At 59.2% G+C, this 19027-nt stretch overlaps 9 protein-coding genes across 9 annotated transcripts; 5 read left to right on the top strand and 4 right to left on the bottom strand.

The window, feature by feature from the left end:
* Positions 1 to 96: 96 nt before the first annotated feature.
* On the top strand, positions 97 to 1890 carry OT_ostta01g06130 (Tetratricopeptide repeat; the record flags this gene model as incomplete). The annotated part of the gene is made up of 1 exon (XM_003074618.2): positions 97 to 1890. One exon carries the CDS (start codon positions 97 to 99, stop codon positions 1888 to 1890), a length of 1794 nt encoding a protein of 597 aa, XP_003074665.2.
* A 205-nt stretch (positions 1891 to 2095) lies between these two features.
* OT_ostta01g06120 (RNA polymerase, beta subunit, conserved site) lies at positions 2096 to 5626 on the top strand (the record flags this gene model as incomplete). Its single annotated transcript, XM_022985497.1, has 1 exon — positions 2096 to 5626. The coding sequence occupies one exon, from the start codon at positions 2096 to 2098 to the stop codon at positions 5624 to 5626; it is 3531 nt and encodes a 1176-aa protein (XP_022838367.1).
* Positions 5627 to 5853: 227 nt separating this feature from the next.
* OT_ostta01g06110 (Domain of unknown function DUF221) lies at positions 5854 to 10032 on the top strand (the record flags this gene model as incomplete). Its single annotated transcript, XM_022985496.1, has 2 exons — positions 5854 to 5924; positions 6117 to 10032. 2 exons carry the CDS (start codon positions 5854 to 5856, stop codon positions 10030 to 10032), a joined length of 3987 nt encoding a protein of 1328 aa, XP_022838366.1.
* A 367-nt stretch (positions 10033 to 10399) lies between these two features.
* On the top strand, positions 10400 to 11686 carry OT_ostta01g06100 (CidB/LrgB family; the record flags this gene model as incomplete). The annotated part of the gene is made up of 1 exon (XM_003074616.2): positions 10400 to 11686. The coding sequence occupies one exon, from the start codon at positions 10400 to 10402 to the stop codon at positions 11684 to 11686; it is 1287 nt and encodes a 428-aa protein (XP_003074663.2).
* Positions 11687 to 11739: 53 nt separating this feature from the next.
* Positions 11740 to 12777, bottom strand: OT_ostta01g06090 (Nicotinamide N-methyltransferase-like; the record flags this gene model as incomplete). Its single annotated transcript, XM_003074615.2, has 1 exon — positions 11740 to 12777. The coding sequence occupies one exon, from the start codon at positions 12775 to 12777 to the stop codon at positions 11740 to 11742; it is 1038 nt and encodes a 345-aa protein (XP_003074662.2).
* A 283-nt stretch (positions 12778 to 13060) lies between these two features.
* Positions 13061 to 14254, top strand: OT_ostta01g06080 (P-loop containing nucleoside triphosphate hydrolase; the record flags this gene model as incomplete). The annotated part of the gene is made up of 2 exons (XM_022985495.1): positions 13061 to 13381; positions 13451 to 14254. 2 exons carry the CDS (start codon positions 13061 to 13063, stop codon positions 14252 to 14254), a joined length of 1125 nt encoding a protein of 374 aa, XP_022838365.1.
* A 43-nt stretch (positions 14255 to 14297) lies between these two features.
* Positions 14298 to 15722, bottom strand: OT_ostta01g06070 (C2 calcium/lipid-binding domain, CaLB; the record flags this gene model as incomplete). Its single annotated transcript, XM_022985494.1, has 1 exon — positions 14298 to 15722. One exon carries the CDS (start codon positions 15720 to 15722, stop codon positions 14298 to 14300), a length of 1425 nt encoding a protein of 474 aa, XP_022838364.1.
* Positions 15723 to 15859: 137 nt separating this feature from the next.
* On the bottom strand, positions 15860 to 16984 carry OT_ostta01g06060 (unnamed product; the record flags this gene model as incomplete). Its single annotated transcript, XM_003074611.2, has 1 exon — positions 15860 to 16984. The coding sequence occupies one exon, from the start codon at positions 16982 to 16984 to the stop codon at positions 15860 to 15862; it is 1125 nt and encodes a 374-aa protein (XP_003074658.2).
* A 176-nt stretch (positions 16985 to 17160) lies between these two features.
* Positions 17161 to 18729, bottom strand: OT_ostta01g06050 (SANT/Myb domain; the record flags this gene model as incomplete). The annotated part of the gene is made up of 1 exon (XM_003074609.2): positions 17161 to 18729. The coding sequence occupies one exon, from the start codon at positions 18727 to 18729 to the stop codon at positions 17161 to 17163; it is 1569 nt and encodes a 522-aa protein (XP_003074656.2).
* Positions 18730 to 19027: the final 298 nt, after the last annotated feature.

Here is a 19027-nt window from a genome sequence, read left to right as displayed (position 1 = left end):
CCCTGAGGGTGGAAAAAACGCTCGAAAAAACGGTTTTCGCAACCGACGGCGCGACCGCACACGCGCGCGCGCGGCTCGGAGACGCGAACGCGGACGATGCGGGAGCGGGTGGAAAATACCCCGACCGCGGGACGACGGGTGACGTCGAGGGCGGAGTACGTGGCGATTCGGGACGCGGCGAAGGAGATGGCGAAGAAGGAACGGTGGATGGATGCCTACTTGCACTTCACGGTGTGCGTGAGCGATCGCGCGCACGCGTCGATCGAAGAGGACGATCTCGTGACGTCGCTGTTGAATCGGTCGTTGATGGCGCTGAAGATGGACGATTACGAGGGGGCGCGGGCGGACGCGACGGGGGCGCTGGAGGCGCTTCGCGCGTTGGACGCGTACAGTCATTTGGATGATGGTAAACGACGAGACGCGCGGGCGCGGTTGACGGTGAAAGCGTTGTACAGACTCGGCTCGGCGTGCGTGGGGACGGGCGATATCATAGACGCGATCGATCCTCTGCTCAGGGCGCGGATGATGGCGCCGAGAGACGGTGACGTGGAGAAGAAGTTATTGGAGTGCGCGCGCTTGGCTCGAATGGTAGACGTGTGCGAGCTCTTCGCCGGGGCTATCTCCGAGGGCGAGAGCGCGAACGCGGTGTCGCCGCGAGATGGAAAGTGGCTGAAACCGGTGCGACCGGAGTCGGCACGTTTGAGTCGAAGTGCGATGGCGCAGACACTTGCGGATTGCGTCGTCGGTGTCGAGTCTCGCTGGCGCTTGGAATTCGGCGAAACGTTTCTCCTCGCCACCGGCTCGAACGAGAAGATGAGCGTGATGCGACGCGGTTTCTTGAGTGGCATTCGCGCCGAGGTGTACGCACGCACGGGAAATCACGAGCAAGCGGTGAAGGATTATCGCGTCGCGCTCGCGTACTATCCCGACTGGGCGCGTGCGTACTACGGCTACGCGCTGTCAATCGAGCACCAGCTCGTCCGCAACAACGTTTCGCGCGTCGAGGTGGCCAGCTTGACACAACGCGGCGGGTACAGTGATGCACTCATCGTCGACGCCCCCGTCGCCGCGGCGTTATGGATGAAGAAAGCGCTCGAGCTGGACGGATCCGTCGAGGAGCACGAACGTGAATACGTCCGTCTCGCCTCAAAGCTCTCGAGCGAGCTCCGTGACGTGCTCGCCCGCGATGGAACCGGCGTCGCCGACGCCCTCAAGTGGCTCGATGAGGACAAGTGGGAGAACGCCCCGGAGTACATTCGCCCTCGTCCGAAGTATTACTACTTCTACGAGATGATGAAAGAGCGCATATACGAGCACTACCCCGAGCTCCCGCAACCGGTGATGGACAAGCTTCTGTCGCTCGACGCGGGCGAGCTGGACCTCTTACTTCAGTACCCGAGAGCGATCAAGGGCCAAACCGAGGAGTTCTTGGACGTGTATAATCGCGAGGGCGGGGAGTATCTCGCGACGTACAAGACGCCGACGCTCACCTGGAACGAGGTCAAGGCGCTCAAGGGCGCCGGGACCCAAGGCTTGCTCCCCGACGGCGGCGTCAATCAATTCGCCGCCACCGAGGCCGAGCGCGTCGATCCGGGATCGGGATTCATCACCGAAAAAGACACCGATCACGCCGCCCTCGGCGCTTCGGGCGCGGACGGGCTCACGATCGCCGAGCTCGCCGGGGCGCCCGTTCCCGCGTCGCTCCCGCCCGACCAAATCCGCGACCTCCAGGCGCGTCTTCCCAGCACCGCCCGCGTCGGCTCTCTCCCACCGGCGACGCCGAAGAATTCGCTCCCAAATCTCCAACGTCGCATCGACGCCCTCTTGGACGCCGATCACGTCTCCGATCGCGCGTCACCATCGTCCGCGTCGTCGTCCTCCGTATTGTAGACGACCCGGACCCTCCAAAACCTCCTCGACCAGGGCAACGCCGCCGCCGACGCTTTTTCGCACTCAGCGCCGCGCCGCGCGCGCCTCTCGCCGCGCTCGCTCGCTCGCTCGACGCCCCGAACGCTCGCGCGCGCGTGAGGTTGTCGTCGTCGCCTCGAGCGCGTCCGGGACCGCGCGGCGACGCGCACGGCGGCGTCAACGCGCGATGGGCGCGGCGGTGAAGGATTCGTCGTCGAAGAAAACGTCCGGGAAATCGCGACGCTCGGACGTCGGCGGCGATACCGACGCCATGGGGTGTCTCACGAGAGACCCGTCCAAGGTGACGTCGCCGATCGGGACGCTGGAGGATAAGTTTGAGCTCCTGCCGGCGTTCTTAAAGGTCAGAGGGCTGGTGCGGCAGCACATCGACTCGTTCAACTACCTGGTGAACGAGGAGATAAAAAAGATCGTGCGGGCGAAGGCGAACGAACGGGTGACGTGCGATAGCGATCCGAACTTTTATCTCAAGTATACGAACATTCACGTCGGACGGCCGAGCGTGGAGGAGGATTACGTCGTGGAGGAGATCACGCCGCAGCAGTGTCGTCTGCGGGACATGACGTACGCGGCGCCGATCACGGTGGACGTGGAGTACACGAGGGGGAAGGAGATTGTGACAAGACAACAGAAGAACGGGGTCGGTGGAATCGTGATTGGGAGGATTCCATTGATGCTTCGAAGCTCTCGATGCGTTTTGACGGGGAAGAATGAGGAGGAGTTGGCTCGATTGGGAGAATGTCCGCTAGATCCAGGCGGATACTTCATCGTCAAGGGCGTAGAGAAGGTGATTTTGATCCAGGAACAGTTGAGCAAGAATAGAATTATCATAGATGTTGACAACAAGGGCGAGATCGGAGCTTCCGTCACGTCGTCGACGCACGAGCGGAAGAGTAAGACGAACATCGTGGTGAAACACGGTAAGTTGTACCTCAGGCACAATACATTCGCCGATGATATTTCAATCATGATTGTCCTCAAGGCGATGGGCATGGAGAGCGACCAAGAGGCGGTGCACATGATCGGCTCAGATCCCACTTACGCGATGCTTCTCGCGCCGACGTTACAGGAGTGCCACGCCAGCGGGATTTTCACCATGCAACAGGCTTTGGAGTACTGCGCCTCAAAGGTGCGCGTGGTGAAAATGCAATCGCCTCGCACTCAAATCGGAGGAGCGCGAACTTACGGCCGTTCTCGAATCGACGAGGCGCGTGATATTCTTGCGGGCGTCGTTCTTGCCCACGTGCCCGTGGTCGCTTACGATTTCAGGCAAAAGTGCGCGTACATTTCCATCATGGTTCGACGGATTCTCAACGCGTTGCTCGATCCCACGCAAGTGGACGACAAGGACTACTACGGTAACAAGCGCCTCGAGCTCGCCGGTCAGCTCATCGCGCTTCTATTTGAAGATTGTTTCAAGAGATTGAACGCCGATTTGAAGCGTCAAGCGGACGCTGTGTTGTCCAAGGCGAATCGAGCGACGCAGTTTGACATTCTCAAATGCATTAGACAGGATACCCTGAGCAACGGCTTAGAACACGCAATTTCGAGCGGAAACTGGACGGTTAAACGTTTCAGAATGGAACGTAAGGGTGTCACGCAAGTGCTGAGTCGATTGAGCTTCATCAGCGCTTTGGGTATGATGACTCGCATCACGTCTCAGTTCGAGAAGACCCGAAAGGTATCTGGTCCGCGCGCTTTGCAGCCGAGTCAATGGGGAATGCTGTGCCCGAGCGATACACCGGAAGGGGAGTCGTGCGGCCTGGTGAAAAACTTAGCGTTGATGACGCACGTCACTACGGACGACGAAGAAGAGCCGCTCCGTCGTCTAGCGCACGCTCTCGGCGTGGAACCATTGACGTGGCTGAACGCTGGGGAGATGCACTCGCCGCAAGGAGCGCACGTGTTGATGAATGGTTCGCTGCTCGGTGTGCACGCTCAGCCTGAGGCGTTTGCTCATGCCTTTAGAAAACTCCGTCGCGCGGGTCGAGTTGGAGAATTCGTTTCCGTGTACGCCGCAGATGGATGCGTTTACATTTCGTCCGACGGCGGTCGCGTGTGTAGGCCGCTCATCATCATAGAGCGTGGCGAGCCACTTCTCACGCAGGAGCACCTTGAAGAGCTTAAGGATGGACACCGCACGTTCACAGACTTTTTGCGCGAGGGCTTAGTAGAGTATTTGGATGTCAACGAGGAGAATGACTCTTACATTGCATTGTACGAGGATGAGATGAATGAAGAAACAACGCACTTGGAAATCGAGCCGTTCACCCTGCTCGGCGTCTGCGCAGGCATCATCCCGTACCCACATCACAATCAGTCGCCGAGAAACACTTACCAGTGTGCCATGGGTAAACAGGCGATGGGAAATATCGCGTTCAATCAGTTGAACCGCATGGACACTCTCATGTACTTGCTGGTGTACCCGCAAAAACCGATCGTCAAGACGAAGACCATCGAGTTGATTGGTTACGATCGCCTGGGCGCGGGGCAAAATGCGACGATCGCCGTGATGTCATATAGCGGTTACGACATCGAAGACGCCATCGTAATGAACCGCGCCTCTCTCGACAGAGGTTTCGGTCGGTGCACCGTGTTACGCAAGTACTCGACGCAAGTGAAAAAGTATAGCAATAGAACGATGGATCGAATTATCGGACCAAAGGAAGACCAACGAGCGAACGAGAACGGTCGATATCACTTACTGGATGGAGACGGCATCGCCGCAGTGGGAGGTCGTATCAAGCCCGGGGACATTTACGTCAATAAGCAGAGTCCTATAAACACGCGTGATCCAATGGCGAACCCGCACGGTATGCCAGACACGATGTACAGGTCAAATCCGCTGTCTTACAAAGGTCCTCCGGGCGAGACCGCGATCGTGGATAAGGTGCTACTGACGATGACGGATGAGGGTCAGTTTAACATCAAGACGCTCGTGCGTCAAACTCGCCGGCCGGAGGTAGGAGACAAGTTCTCATCTCGCCATGGTCAAAAGGGCGTGTGCGGCGTCATTCTTGATCAAGAGGATTTCCCTTTCAGCGAGCGCGGAATAACGCCCGATCTCATCATGAACCCGCATGGTTTCCCGTCACGGATGACTGTAGGTAAAATGATTGAGCTACTCGGCGGTAAGGCTGGACTGGAGAACGGGCGCTTCCACGACGGTACGGCGTTTGCCGGAGACTCGGTCGAGGCCATCCAACAAACCTTGGTCGAAGCCGGTTTCTCACACAAGGGAAAAGATATGCTCCACTGCGGTATTACTGGCGAAGCCTTGGAAGTCAATGTCTTCATGGGTCCGGTGTACTACCAAAAGCTCAAACACATGGTGCAGGACAAGATGCACGCGCGCGCGCGAGGTCCGCGCGTCGTTCTCACGCGCCAGCCCACGGAGGGTCGAGCGCGAGACGGCGGCTTGCGTCTCGGTGAGATGGAACGAGATTGCCTGATCGGTTACGGTGCCTCTCAGCTAATCCTCGAGCGATTGATGATCAGCTCGGATCAGTTCGAGGCCCAGGTGTGCACCAAGTGCGGTTTGCTCGGATTCCAGCATCACATCACTGGCAAGAACGCGTGCACGTTGTGCAAAACCGAGGCTGAGGTCGCCACGCTCAAGCTCCCGTACGCCGCCAAGCTCTTGTTCCAAGAGCTTCAGAGCTGCAACATCGCACCCAGGATTAACCTCGCCGAGGCGTAGACGAAACGAATTGATTACGTGTAAAACAACATCAAACGATAGACGTAACCGCACTGCCAGCTGGCGCGCCCCCACAGCTCCCACACAGATTCGCGCCCGTCCCGCCTCGCGCACGCGGGGCGCCGCGGCCGGGCGCGACGCCACGAATCACCGTCTTCGCGTAACTCTCGAGCGAATCGTATCCGAGAGAAGCGTGGCGTCGAGCGAGCGTTCGTCAGGGCTTCGCCATGAGTTCCAACGGTTGCTCTGGGGCGTCTTGTGTGCGATTCGCGACGAGCGATCGCGACATTTACATCGGGTGCGACGAGCGATCGACGCGACGACATCACGGGAACGATCGTCTGATCCCTCGCCGTGGATGAGATTCCAGGGCGACCGCCGTGGGGGCTCGTCCCTACGAGGCGAAGGGCGAGGCGAAGCGGGCGAAGAGCGACGGACGGGATCGAAGGCGGAGACTGACGACGGGATCGACGATTTTCGAGCGACACAGTTTGAGCGTGTACAGTGCGGTGGCTTTCTTAGGGTTGACGCTCTTCGGGCGCGTTCGACACGTGATGCCAATTTATTTTGGACGACTACGGCTGCGTAATCTGACGCTGCCGCCGCCGCCGTTCAGGGTGCCGAGGAAGAAAGACTCCAAACGAGGACCGGTGGCCAAGTTGATGATGTATTATTTTGGATGGATTCCGCACGTGCTGAGCGTGGACGATAAGAAGCTGATCTCCACCGCTGGGTTGGATGCGTTTGCTTTTTTGCGCGTCTGTCAATTTGGGTTGCAACTTTTCCTTCCACTTGCCATGATTTCTGTTGTTGTTCTGCTACCTTTGCACATCAACGGGGATGATTTATCAACGCAGCACGATGATTATATGAAGTTACACCCGAACTCAACCGCACAGGCCCCGGGGGGGTTGTTACTCACCACGGTGGCAAACATCTCGAGCAAGAGGTCCGTGCTGTGGCTGCACGCAGTGGGGATGTGGTTAACGGTGCTGTACACCTGTTGGTTACTCAAACAGCATACCGCCACTTTCGTCATACTGCGAACGCTTTACCTGACGACGCGTGGTGACACCAATCTTTGGCAGGTTGTTCATCAACCATCTAACTTCATCGAGCAGATGCTGGTTCAGGGAACGCGGGGCGGTGCAGAAATCAACGATGACGATCTGAGGAAGGTAAAAAGTGCGACATCGGATGAGATTGGCGACGCCCTCTCTGCGATGGAAGAATGTAAAGACGAACATACGGACTTGCTGTCGCGAGCAGTGGAGTTGACGGCGAAATCGACGAAGAATTTGCTTACGGCGGCTCGAAACGTGCGAGTCGCCGACACCAAGGACTCCAGCGATGAAGAACATCTCAGGAGGCATGACGGTGACGAATTAACAAAAGTAAATGCTCCCCCATCAACGTTGGATCGACGAAGTTCAGGAGATAGAGCGCCGTTGTCGAGGCAGACACCGAAGCCTTCGCTAAGGCTTCGGGAAGGAATTTCACCTTTCGACCGGAAGCTGTCTAGACAGATATCACTGTCTCAGGTGACAGGTCATCCGGTTACGGTACAGGGCAACGTCGCTCAGGGGCTGAAGGGTGCGGGTAAACTGAAATCAAGCGCTTCGCCAGACGGTGAATCACTTAGGCAAAGGTTGTCAACATCTCCAACATCTCCAGGGAGCACGCCAACGGCATTCAATCAGGGCCAAGGCTCGTTCATCTCTGGGCAAGCGTCGTCGAGGGAAATCAAAATACCTCCAGGACCTGTGATAGAGTCCAAGCAGATTTCATCGTTCACTTCAGGTTCGGGGGAAGGCTTGGGCGAGATCGACCTCAGCATAAACCCTCCGCTGAGCGAACCTCCCAGCGCTGCGAGGCGAAAACAACGGAAATTGCGGTTGGGTTCTTTTGGTTCGTTGGGCGCTCTACCCGCGTCCGTCAGCGGCGACTTGCAGCAACTCACCCAATCGGACGAAATAGGAAAGGGAGCGTCTCTACGGGTGGGATCGAAGGAAGACCTCACGAGGAACGAGCTTATGCGAGGTCTCGTGGGTGATATGAAACGTTCTGAAAGTTTGGAGTTTCTGTGCAAGAGTTCAAAGAAATCCCCGCGTCGTAACAAACATCAACGAATGCCGACGTTTGAGGATTTCAAGCTAGATGATGTTGCGCTAACGCCGGCGGTGAAGAAGGCGCTTGCGAGGGTTAGGTCTATGGAAAATGCACGCGACATTGAGCGCACGAGTGATGAGGACGGTTCGAATGTTCGGAGTGAAATCGCGATCTCTCACGATTGGTGGGTTGGTTTGGACATCACGAGAGAGTACGAACGATCACTGAGAGAAGATCCGGGATCGTGCGCGATCGCCGCCTCACCACCACAAACGCAGGAGATGAGAAACGAGATCAATCGCAGTCTAGCACAAGCATTTGGTGACGTTGCTGGGCGAATTGACTCACCGTTGAATGATGCGGCGAATTCTCCGGTGACCCGCGCGTCTATGGCGGTCGGTGACCACTTGAGCCACGCTCCATCTGCAGTGCCGGACGTGAACAGCATTAGAACCGTCAACGCGTACGACCAAACCACAAAAGAACTCGTTAGTGTGTGGGCATCGAGTTACACGGTTCTCATCACCGACATCCCGTACGTTCGAGCCGTAAACGAGGATGGCGATGAAGTCAAAGTGAGAGGCTTGCGTCAAGTTGAGGCGACCCTTGAATACATTTACGGCGACGAGTTCAGAGGGTTAATTCCGGTCTTTGATCATCGACCGGTAGACGCGCTTTTGGACAGTTACGACGCGTGCAAGAACGCTCTGACGCGAGTCAAGTTGAGGATGGCGCGCGAAGGTATCTTGCCTGAAGTGACTCTCCCCGGCATCGCGTACAAATTCGGGAAGCGACTGTGTGCGGTGAAGGATCGCGAGGAGGATCCGTGGATGAATTGGTCAGCCTTTACATGTCTGTTTTCAGATTTATTGCGACGACCAAAAAAGCTGAACAAACTGTCGCTACCCGAGCAGGTGGTGACTTTGGAGGCGCAGTTACGGGCGCTTGATGAGTCCATCGTTACTCTTCGCAAGATGACCTGGGATGCGCCCCCCGGACCGAGCTGTTTCGCGGTATTTGAGAACCAGCTCGCCGCAAGTACGGCGGCACAGTGCGTGATTTCCCGTGCGTCGCATAGAATATATAGAGCTCTACCGGCACCCGGTCCGGACGACATAAACTGGCAGACGCTTCTTCGAACTACGACTGAGAATCGTCGCCGAGCGTTGATGGTGTGGCCCATTATTTTATTTTTGATGATGTTTCCCACTGGTATGTTCTCCACGACGGTGACGAGCTTCTGCAAGTTGCGTGAAGAAGAAGGTTTCATCGGTGGTAGCACGTTGGGATGGTACTGCTCAGCTGACGGCAAATATGCCCGATCGATAATTTCCGGCGTGCTCCCACCGGTGCTTCTCACGCTGTGGGAGGTGTTCGTCATCTCCTTTTACATGCTCTACTTGGTTCAAAAGCAGAACACACACGTGTCGTTATCGGCAACAGATCGACGGTTTTTGCGATTCTACTTCGCTTGGAGCGCTGTGAACGTTGTTGTCGGTGGTATATTCGGTGGATCACTCGCTTTGTTCACGACAACGCTCGGCAAATCTGATGTCACCTTTTCCGAAGTGCAGCAGCAGTTTGGTCGCGTGGTTCCGCTGAGCAGTAACTTCTTCCTGCTTTTCATCGTGTTCAGAGCGGTGTATCTTCCCGTGCAGAGGCTGTTACTGCCTCATCCCGGCTCGATCTGTCTCGCCTTGGATATATTCTGGTGTCAAAAGCGCGGCACGTGCGCCAGGACCGCGAGGGATAGGACGCTTTTGTACTCTCCGCGGGCCGTGCGCATGGGTCGCGAAATTGGCGTCTTCTTGCTAATCATGCTTATCGGGCTGACATTCGTGAACATTGCTCCTCTCATCCCGTCCGTGTGCGTGTTGTTTTACATCACGAACTTTGTGATCTGGCGCTACCACGTCTTGTACGTATACGAGCGTGGATACGAGTCCAACGGCGCAGTGTGGTTCGTGTTCACCCAGCTCGTCCTCCTCTCCCTTCTCATCGCCCAGACGTTCTTGTCGTGCGTTCTATTCAGTAAAGAAGCCTACATCCAGGGCGGCATCTTGTACCTCACCGTACCCCAGTACCTGTTCCGAGTGTATAACAAGCTGCGCTCCGAGTACGGCTCCGCCTCGTCCTGGAGCGTCCCGCTCAGCGAGGCCACCGCCGCGCCGCCGACGGATTTCGGTGGCGAAGTCTACACCCATCCCGCCCTCAGACCTGCCGCCAACGGGTGGTTCCCAGACATCGGTAAGATCTGGAAGGGCTATCCCGGCGTGACGTCCAAGAATAACTCGTAGAGACAACCCCTTGTAAGCCATAGATTGCTTCGCACTCCTGGAGCGTGGAGCGCCGCTCCACGCTGAGTCGCGCGTAGCGATAGGCCCCTTGTGCCTCACTTCACTGGTCGCCTCGATGGTCGCCTCGACGCTCACCGCTCGCGCGTCGTTTCGCACCGCCGGCGTCCGTAATGACTATACCTCTCGCACGAGCGCCCGATGTATCGCGCACGCCGTCGTCGTCGCGCGTGCGACGCGTCCGAAGAGTGAAGGTGTGGAATTCACAAATGTGAAAACCATCGGCAAGTTTTCACCCGTCAACGCGGAAAAGTCGATGCGCGCGCGGGTTTCGACGACGGCTAAAATCGCGCGTGGACGCTCCGTGATCATGTCGTCGACGCCGAGCGCGACGGAGCACGGGAAGCTTGTCGCGAGCGCGGGCGCGTTATTCGCGCTGGACAAGACGCTCGAGCACGTCCTGAAGACGGCGGGTGTCAAGTTCCCGAGCGCGCTCGTGGGCATGTTCGGTCTCCTGGCGGTCATGCTCGTCGCAGAAAAGATCGCGGGGGAGGAGAAGGCGAACGAGATCAAGGCTCTGGTCGCCCCTGCGCTGAGTTGGATCACCTCTTGGTTGCCGGTGTTCTACGTCCCGAGCCTGGTGGTGATACCGCTGGTGGTGACGAAGATTGCGCCGGCAGCCCTGGTCAAGGTGCTCGCGATCGTCGTCGTCGGGTTCGTAGTCACGATTGCATTCAGTGCGTACAGCGCGGGGGCGATTCGTAGGATGACAGGGACGGAGATGTTACCGGTGCCGCCGGCAAAACCGCTACCGGCGACGGAGGACTACGTGTACAAGCTGTGGGGAGGTGTCTTGGCCGCGACCGCGGTCGCCGCCGTCGCGACGGGCGCGAACCAGATGAAGGTGTTCGCCATGCTTGCGGCCACGGTGTGCTCGTTCCTCGTGGGCAACATTCCGGACGTCAAAGCGAAAATGAATCCGATTGTCACCACGTCTGTGCTCGCCAACATTGCCGCCGCGGTGCTCGGCGTCATGACGGGTGACGGATGGATGGGCACGCTTGGTCTGTATCGCACCGGCGCACCATTCGCGATGAGTAACGTCGGTGCGCTGGGCGCCGGCGACGTCTTGATGCTCTTCCTCGGTAGCGTCATACTGAGCTTTGCGTTCAAGGTGTTCGAGGCGAGAGCCATCATCCAACGTCACGCCGTAGAGATTTTCGGATGCCTCGTTTCCACGTCCATATTCGCCATGTTCGCCACGGCGATCGCGGGCAGAGCGCTTGGTCTGAGCTCTGCGCTCTCCGCCGCCTTGGTCCCGCGTTCGGTGACCGTAGCTCTCGCTATTCCGGTGACGACTCTACTCGGACATCCGGAGATGGTGAGCGTGACAGCCGCCGGCGTCGTCCTCACCGGCCTCATCGGTAGCTCCCTTTGCATCACCATTCTCAACAAGATTGGCGCCAAGGATCCAATCACGCGAGGTCTCGCCACCGCCGCTTCCGCGCACGGTCTCGGTACGGCGGCTCTCGTCGGTAGCGAGCCGGCTGCTCTTCCGTACTGCGCACTTGCGTACGCGCTCAGCGGCATCATTTCCAGCGTGCTTGTCGCCATCCCGATCATCCAAAAGGCGCTCGTCGCTATCATTGGTGCGTAATATACATTATAGCAATACATTGTGAGAATAATTCCCACGGTCTACTTTTGTTCCTACTTCAAAACGTCGAGAGGCGGAAGCGCAGCCGCGTCGCCGTCGCGGATGACGTACAACTCGAGCGGCACATCCTCGCATTCCTCCTCCATCCCCACGCATATTATCGGACTAGTGATTAAACATCGCTGGACGTTCCAAGATTCTTCATCCAAAAGGTTTTGAAACGTCTGCGCTCCGCTGCGGCTCGCGGGGACCGGATTTACGATGAGGGCGCAGCCACCAGGAGCGAGGTACCTCTTCAGCGCGCGAACTACGCCAGGAGCCATGTGCTCCTCGTGCACGACGTCTGCTCCGATGATTACGTCGAACGAGTTCGCGTGTTCTTCGTGAAACTCGTCGTCGTCGTCCCAGTCCAATACTCGCGCGGCGGTCCTCGCGAACGCGTCCAAATATTGAGTTTGTTTTTTCGCGTTGTACGCCGTGTTCGCCACCGCCGCCGCGTCGACGTCGGTGAGCGTGACATCCCAATCGGGGCACTGCGCCGCAAACGTCATTCCAGCGATGGACGTCCCGCCGCCGATTTCCAAGCACCGTCGACCCGCGAACGCGCGCGTCCACGCGCGCGTCTCCGCGCGCGACAGGAACCTCCCCAACGCCACCGAACTGTGCCAAACCATCCCCGACACGCTCCTCGTCAACCCATCCTCTCGACCGAGGCGCAATCGCAGCGTCAACGGCGCCGCCGCCGACCCCGTCCGCGCGACGACGAAGCTCGCCGCCGCCGCGCGTCCAAAGCTCGGAAACCCCACCCCGAGCGGCGCCGCCTTCACACACGCCGCGTACGCCTCGCTCGCCGCCTCCGCCACGTCCGCGCGCACCGACGTCATCGCCCGCGCGATCGAGCGATCGCACCCTGAGCACGCCACCGCGACCGCCCACTCATCGTCCGCCTGGGCGTTCGCTCGCACCGCGCGCAAAGCGTCGATCATCGCCAAGTCGTCGCCCTCGCGGATGACGCGCGCCCACGCCGAGGCGGTGGCCGTTCGCGCCGCCTCCGCCGCGATCGCCTCGGCGTCGGCGTCGAGGACGAGCATCGCGCGTCGAGCCTTGGGCGATGATGATTCGATGCGATGGACACAAAAACAAAAACCATCACGCGATGGACACAAAAACAAACAAAAACCATCACGCCACGTCGTCGCGACGGGTGGGACGGCGGCGGCGACGCGAGGGCGACGGCAGAGACGCGCGCGTGGACGCGCGACCGTGGACGAGGGAGACCGGCGTCGAGGACGACGATCCATCGCGCGCGCGTCGTCGCGAGACGTCCGCGGCGTCGACGGCGCGGCGCGCGCGGGCGGGGGGGATCGCGTCGTCATGAGCGCGACGGAAATCATGGAGAAGATCGCCGTCATCGAGCTGGAGATCTCGCGGACGCAGAAGAATAAGGCCACGGCGACGCACCTGGGGTCGCTTCGATCGAAGATTGCGAAATTACAGCGAGAGTTGATCGAGTCGAGCGCGTCGAAGGGTGGACCCAAAGGCGAGGGCTTCGACGTCACGAAGACGGGCGATTGTCGCGTCGGGTTGGTTGGATTTCCGTCGGTCGGGAAGTCGACGCTGTTGACGAAGCTCACCGGGGTGTTTTCGGAGGCGGCGGCGTACGAGTTCACGACGCTGACGTGCGTTCCGGGTGTGGTGCGTGTGTTCGATGACTTTGAGCGGAGCGAGCGAGAGACTGACGGGACGTTTTTTTATCCGTGGTAGATTAAATACAGAGGCGCGCGCATTCAGCTTCTGGATCTCCCGGGGATCATCGAGGGTGCGAAAGATAACAAGGGTCGCGGTAGACAAGTGATCTCGACGGCGCGCACGTGCGATGTGATCATCATCGTCCTCGACGCGCTCAAGCCGTTTACGCACCGCAAGTTGATCGAACACGAATTGGAGGGCGTAGGGATTCGTCTCAACAAGAAGCCGCCGGCGATCGTGTTCAACAAGAAGGAAAAAGGTGGCATCGCGTTCTCGCCCAATCCCAACGGGCCGACGACCTTCTTGGATGAAGAGACTGTGAAGGCGATTCTCGCGGAATACAAGATTCACAACGCTGACGTCAAGCTCTTCGACGATTGCACCGACGAGGATCTCATCGACGTCATCGAAGGGAACCGCATCTATACTCCCGCCGTGTACGCGGTGAACAAAATGGACTCCGTGTCGCTCGAAGAGCTCCAGCTCATGGATGATATGAAGCACTACGTCATGACGTCGTCCGAAAAGGAGTGGAACTTGGACGGATTGTTGGAGAAGGTTTGGGAGTATCTCGATTTGATTCGCGTGTACACCATGCCTCGGGGCACTACGCCGAACTTTGACGAACCGATCATCTTGCACAAAAAAGCGTGCACCGTGGAGGACTTCTGTAACAAGCTCCACAAGACGATCATCCGCACGTTTAAGCACGCGTTGATTTGGGGCACGAGTTCAAAGCACCGACCCCAGCGCGTGGGTAAGGATCACGTTCTCGAGGACGAAGACGTGGTCCAAATCCAAAAGGCGCACGGCACATAGTTAGAAACTAGAACCTATTGTTTGTTAAATCAAATGTCATTGTCTACCAAGACCACGACGCGAATACGGCGTCCGCACGCTCGTGCATCACCGCGAGTCGACGCGCCTCTTCAATCTCAGCCTTGGTCGGCATCGAAAACGACTGCGTGTTCGAAGGCGATAGGGGATTCTCTTTGTCATACTTCGCACGACTCGTGAACAAACCCTTTTGCGCACTCGGAGGCGTCTTGATTTCTCTGTTGGGTCGACTCCCCGACATTGGTGGCGTGACGCTGACGCGATCGTCGAACGTAACGCGGAGGGCGTTCGACCGATTCGGCGAAACCATCGCGACCTGATCCAACTCGACGTTTTCCGACGGAGTGTCCGTCTTCAACGCCGGCTTGAGCGGTCGCTCTGGCGACGCCGGGGCGAGATTTGGTGTCGCGTCCATTTCGCTCGCCTCCGCGTGTGCGACTGCTTGAGTTGGTGATGCGATAGCCTTCTCCGGCGCGCGCGCGCGATCCGCCTTGATGGGGGACGCCACGTGGCGAAATGTGTGGAGCTCCTGTAACGCTCGCGCACGTTCGTCATTACTGGAGTTATCCTCCTTAAAGCGAGACTTTGTCACGCTGTGCGGCGGCGTCACCATGACGATGTCATCAGTGGAATCCTCTCCCCAGATCTCCGCCATCATCGCATCGCGCGCGGTCGCGCGCTCAACCGCAGCGTTCGTGATTTTACCATCATCGTCCGTCGACGTCACTTCATCAACCTCATTCGGCTTCGCCCGGCTTGGTTTCAGGGCGGCGCTCCACTCGTCGTCCTCCGCCTCCGCTTCTTCCTCTTCTATTTCCTTCGCGTCCTCGACCTCTACGTCCTCGCTAGCGCTTCCCTCAACTTCTGTGTTCACATCTTCTTCCTCTTCTCCTGCCTCTTCCTCTTCCTCCCCGCTCGAGTGCACGGGCGTCATCTCCGTACGAACGACCATCTCGTCCTCAACCGCCTCCGACTCGACAGACTCCTCCACCCGCGCGTCGCCCGGCTCGCGCGTCGCCTCAACCAAACCCACCACGCGCGCTCGTAACTTGACCTCCCCCGCGTACCCCCCATCCCCATCGACCAACGAGACCACGGTCACGAGCCCACGCTCGATCGCCGGATCTCTCAGAGCGATCCGAGCGCTTCCGCGACACTCGTGCGCCTCCCGTCCGCGCTTGTCCCACACGCTGATTCGCACGAAATCTTCATCCACGTCCACCGCTCGTTCGAACGTCACGATCGCGTCGCGTTCGTTCCACGTCGCGTTTCCGCTCATCGTTCGTCGCGATCGCGTGCGGTGTCGTCCGTCGGCGCACTCGACGACGCACAGGAGTCTGGAGTAGCTGGAGATGAATTTCTTGGTGGATTTCGGGGTCGTGATCGATCGTGCGTCGTGTACGTCGACCACGAGGTGGCCGTACGCCGAGGGACTCGATCGGTGCGTCATGCGCGTCGATCGGGTGACTCGGGTGCGCGCGCGCGGCGGTGAGTGCGGTGCGGCGGGGGTGTTGCGCTGGCGCGATTCGCTTTGGCGTCAAAACAGACAATGGATACCTTACAAAGCGTCTCTCTACCGTCGATGGATCACGACCAGGTCGTGGCGTGGTAACAGTTTAAGATTGGTTTAGACCCCGGGGGCATGAACTGCGTTTCGCCCAGGCCGCGCATGTTCCAATCCTTGTCCTTGCCGACGACGCACATCTTGCCGATGAGCCAGGCGTCAACCATGTCCGCCCCCTTGTGGGACATGAACTCCTGAACCTTTCGCACGAATGAGTCCGTGATGACGTATGCTTGTAAGCCGGCGACCGGAGTGAACTGGTCCCATTTGTACAGGTGCACCGGGACCGGGGTGCCGTCGTCGCCGTGACCATTCCACTGGTCGATCAAGTCGCCTCCATGGAAGTTGCCGAACGAAGTGAACAATACGTCAGCGTCTGCCGGCATGCGATCGATCGCACGCTGAAGTTCGACGAAGGGTAAATCACTCGCACCGACCCCATCAGATTCCACTATCATCGCCTTCTTCAAACCTTTCTCCTTGATGAGCTGCCACTGGAACAGGTGCGCGTACAAGCACCCGACGTGATGCGAGAGCCTTCGCCACTCTGTCGGGAGCTTCCCATCCGGTTGTTGCTTCGCCAAATCCAAAATTTGCAACCACGGAAGTTCCATCAAAGTCTTACCGTTCTCCTTCGCCATCTTCCGCACGTCCTTCACCGCGAAATCCGCCAAGTTGGCGTTATTCGGCCACGCCGTGGCGTCCACGCCGGGGGAAACCGTCACCAACGACGCGATCTCCTCCGGCGTCAACCCACTTCGGTCCCGTAACTTCTCCAGACTCATTTTCATGTGCGCGTCGTCCCCGGTGGTGCCCACGGAGATCATAAATATCGGCGTTCGCATCGCGGGCGCGTCTCTCGCGAACGCCTTTTGTCCGCCCAGGCCCGGCAACACCCCCGCGCGTCGCTCCTTCGTGACGCGTCGCTCGATCTCACGCTTCACCGCGCCCAGCGCCGCCGTCCGGACCGCATTCTTCACGTCCGCGACGTCGAACATGGCGTACGCGACGGCGCAGAATCCGAGCGTCGCACCGATCGCGGCGGCGGTGAACCGAGAGGATGCTTTCGCTCGACCGCTCGTGGTCTCGGCTCGAATGGTTTCGTGTTCGGCGCGCGCGCGACGCTTGGCGATCGCGAGGGAATCCATGATGCGCGCGTGCGGACTCTTCCGGAACGCGCGCGCGGCGTCGGTTGCGTCGGGGGACGATCGCGAGCGCGCGAGTGCGGTGTGAGCGATCGGTTCTCGTTTTGGTGTTGAGGTCTCGCGCGGCGGGCGAGCGAAAGCGTGAGAGCTCGGTCATTTCTTACGATGATTTTACAGACCTACGCTCGCGCGGCGGAATTCGCGAGGGCGATCATTACGGCTTTCGCTTCCTTATTCTCGATGTTGCGCCACTTGTCCTTAAGGTCGACCTGTGTGCGCTTATGCGTGTCGAAGACGGCGTGGTGCGCCTGCAAAATTTTTGCCCACGCGCCCTTGCCGTACACTTTAACGCCCTGGCGGAGTGCCGCGACCTCTTCCGGCGTGAATTTCGTCTTACGACGTCGGACTTTAGCGTAGTTAGGGCGAGGGACGACGACGGTCCGGCTGGGCGACGTCGGTCGAGCTGCGCCGAGCGCGGGAGACGCCGGTGCGGTCGGCACTTCGACGTCCTCGATGTCATCTTCGACGGGCACTGAACGAAGACGCTTCTTCGCCGGTTGCGACGATTTAGGCATCGAAGACGTCGCCGTTGCGTTAGTAGACGTCTTCTGCTTCTTCGGTGGCGACTTTGGTGCGGATGGTCTAGGCGACTGAGGCAACTCTGTGACTTGCGTCGCCGTGACGTCGAGATCCTCGTAGTCATCGTCCGAAGTCGGTTCTTCCAGTGTGCGCTTCCCAGATCGACTCGATCTCTTCTCCGGACTCTTCTTCGGGCTCGGAACCGGTGGCGGTACGACCACCTTAGGCCTGCCTCTGCCGCTCTTTGGGGGACTCGGACGAGCAGCTGGCACTTGTGTCGGTAAGATGTCGTCATCTTCATCATCATCCGCCGCCATCGGCAACTGAGGAACGTCATCCGCGTGCGTCGTAGCTTCACTGGATTGCCGACCGAGTGACAACGAACGCGAGAGGAAGGACGCAACGCTTCCGAGCAAACGCCTCGCCGGCGACACGTACACCTTCGCGGTTGACTCGGGTGACTTGGATCGCGTAAACTTACGCGGCGGCGTCTTCGCGGGCGACGGCGCGACCTTCTTACCGACGTCCACCCAATCCCTCCGCGGGCTCACCGCGCGCGCGTTCTCCTTTCCGAGCGATCGCGGCGTCAGCTGCGGCGCGTGCTTCGGTCGATAATACGACGTCGCCACGTTTTCTTGCACGATCATCAAACTCGTCGTCTTCCGCCGAATCTCGTCCAACAACGCCTCGACGCACTCCATTAGTTCCTTCGAGTGCTTCTTCGTCCACATCTTCGTCCCCGCGCCCTCACTCGGCTTTCCGTGCACGCCCAAGAGCTCCTCTCGCAACGCCGCCCCGACATCCGCGCCTCCGTCGTCCCTTCCCTCCTTCGCTCGCTCAACCTTCGCGATCGCGATCGCCCGTTCGCAGCAAGACACGTACTTATCAAACGCCTCACCTTCATCATCGATCAACCCCTCGTCATCGTCGTCGTCGCCGAACACCGCCGCCGCGCAATCTCTCAGCGCCGCGCGCGCGTCCTCCGCCTCATCGCTCCCCTCCACCCTCGCTCGCGCGCGGTACAAATAAAAGTACGCCCGCAGCTTCCCCGGGGCATCACCCCGCGTCTCCACCCCACGCGCGATCGCACCGAGGAGTTCACCGAGCGTGGACGCCGGCGCGTTCGCCCGCGCGAGCTCCTCGATCGCGAACAGCGTCGCCGGATCCATCGCTCGCGCCTCGCGCGCGTCCCCCGCCCCCGTCCGCGTCGCCGTCGTCCTCGCCGTCGTCCTCGCGCCCGTGGTCTCGCACGCGCGTGACGTCGCGACGCGCGCGTGACGTCGCGACGCGCGCTGGGGCGATCGAGCCGTTCGTCGCGAGGTGGAAGAGGAATCGTCTTTTGTGTTGGTTTTTTTTTTGTGTCGCTTCATGTTTTTCACCCTCGACGTCGCGCGACGAGAGGGCGGCGCGCGGCGACGGCGCGCTCGGGACGGACGATGGTGGTCGGGACGTCGGCGAGACGACCGC

The sequence above is a fragment of the Ostreococcus tauri genome, assembly GCF_000214015.3.
Source record: "Ostreococcus tauri WGS project CAID00000000 data, contig chromosome 01, whole genome shotgun sequence".
NCBI classification, from domain to species: Eukaryota; Viridiplantae; Chlorophyta; class Mamiellophyceae; order Mamiellales; family Bathycoccaceae; genus Ostreococcus; species Ostreococcus tauri.
The sequence above is the reverse complement of the archived record's forward strand: the minus strand, read 5'-3'. Positions and strand labels throughout refer to the sequence as shown.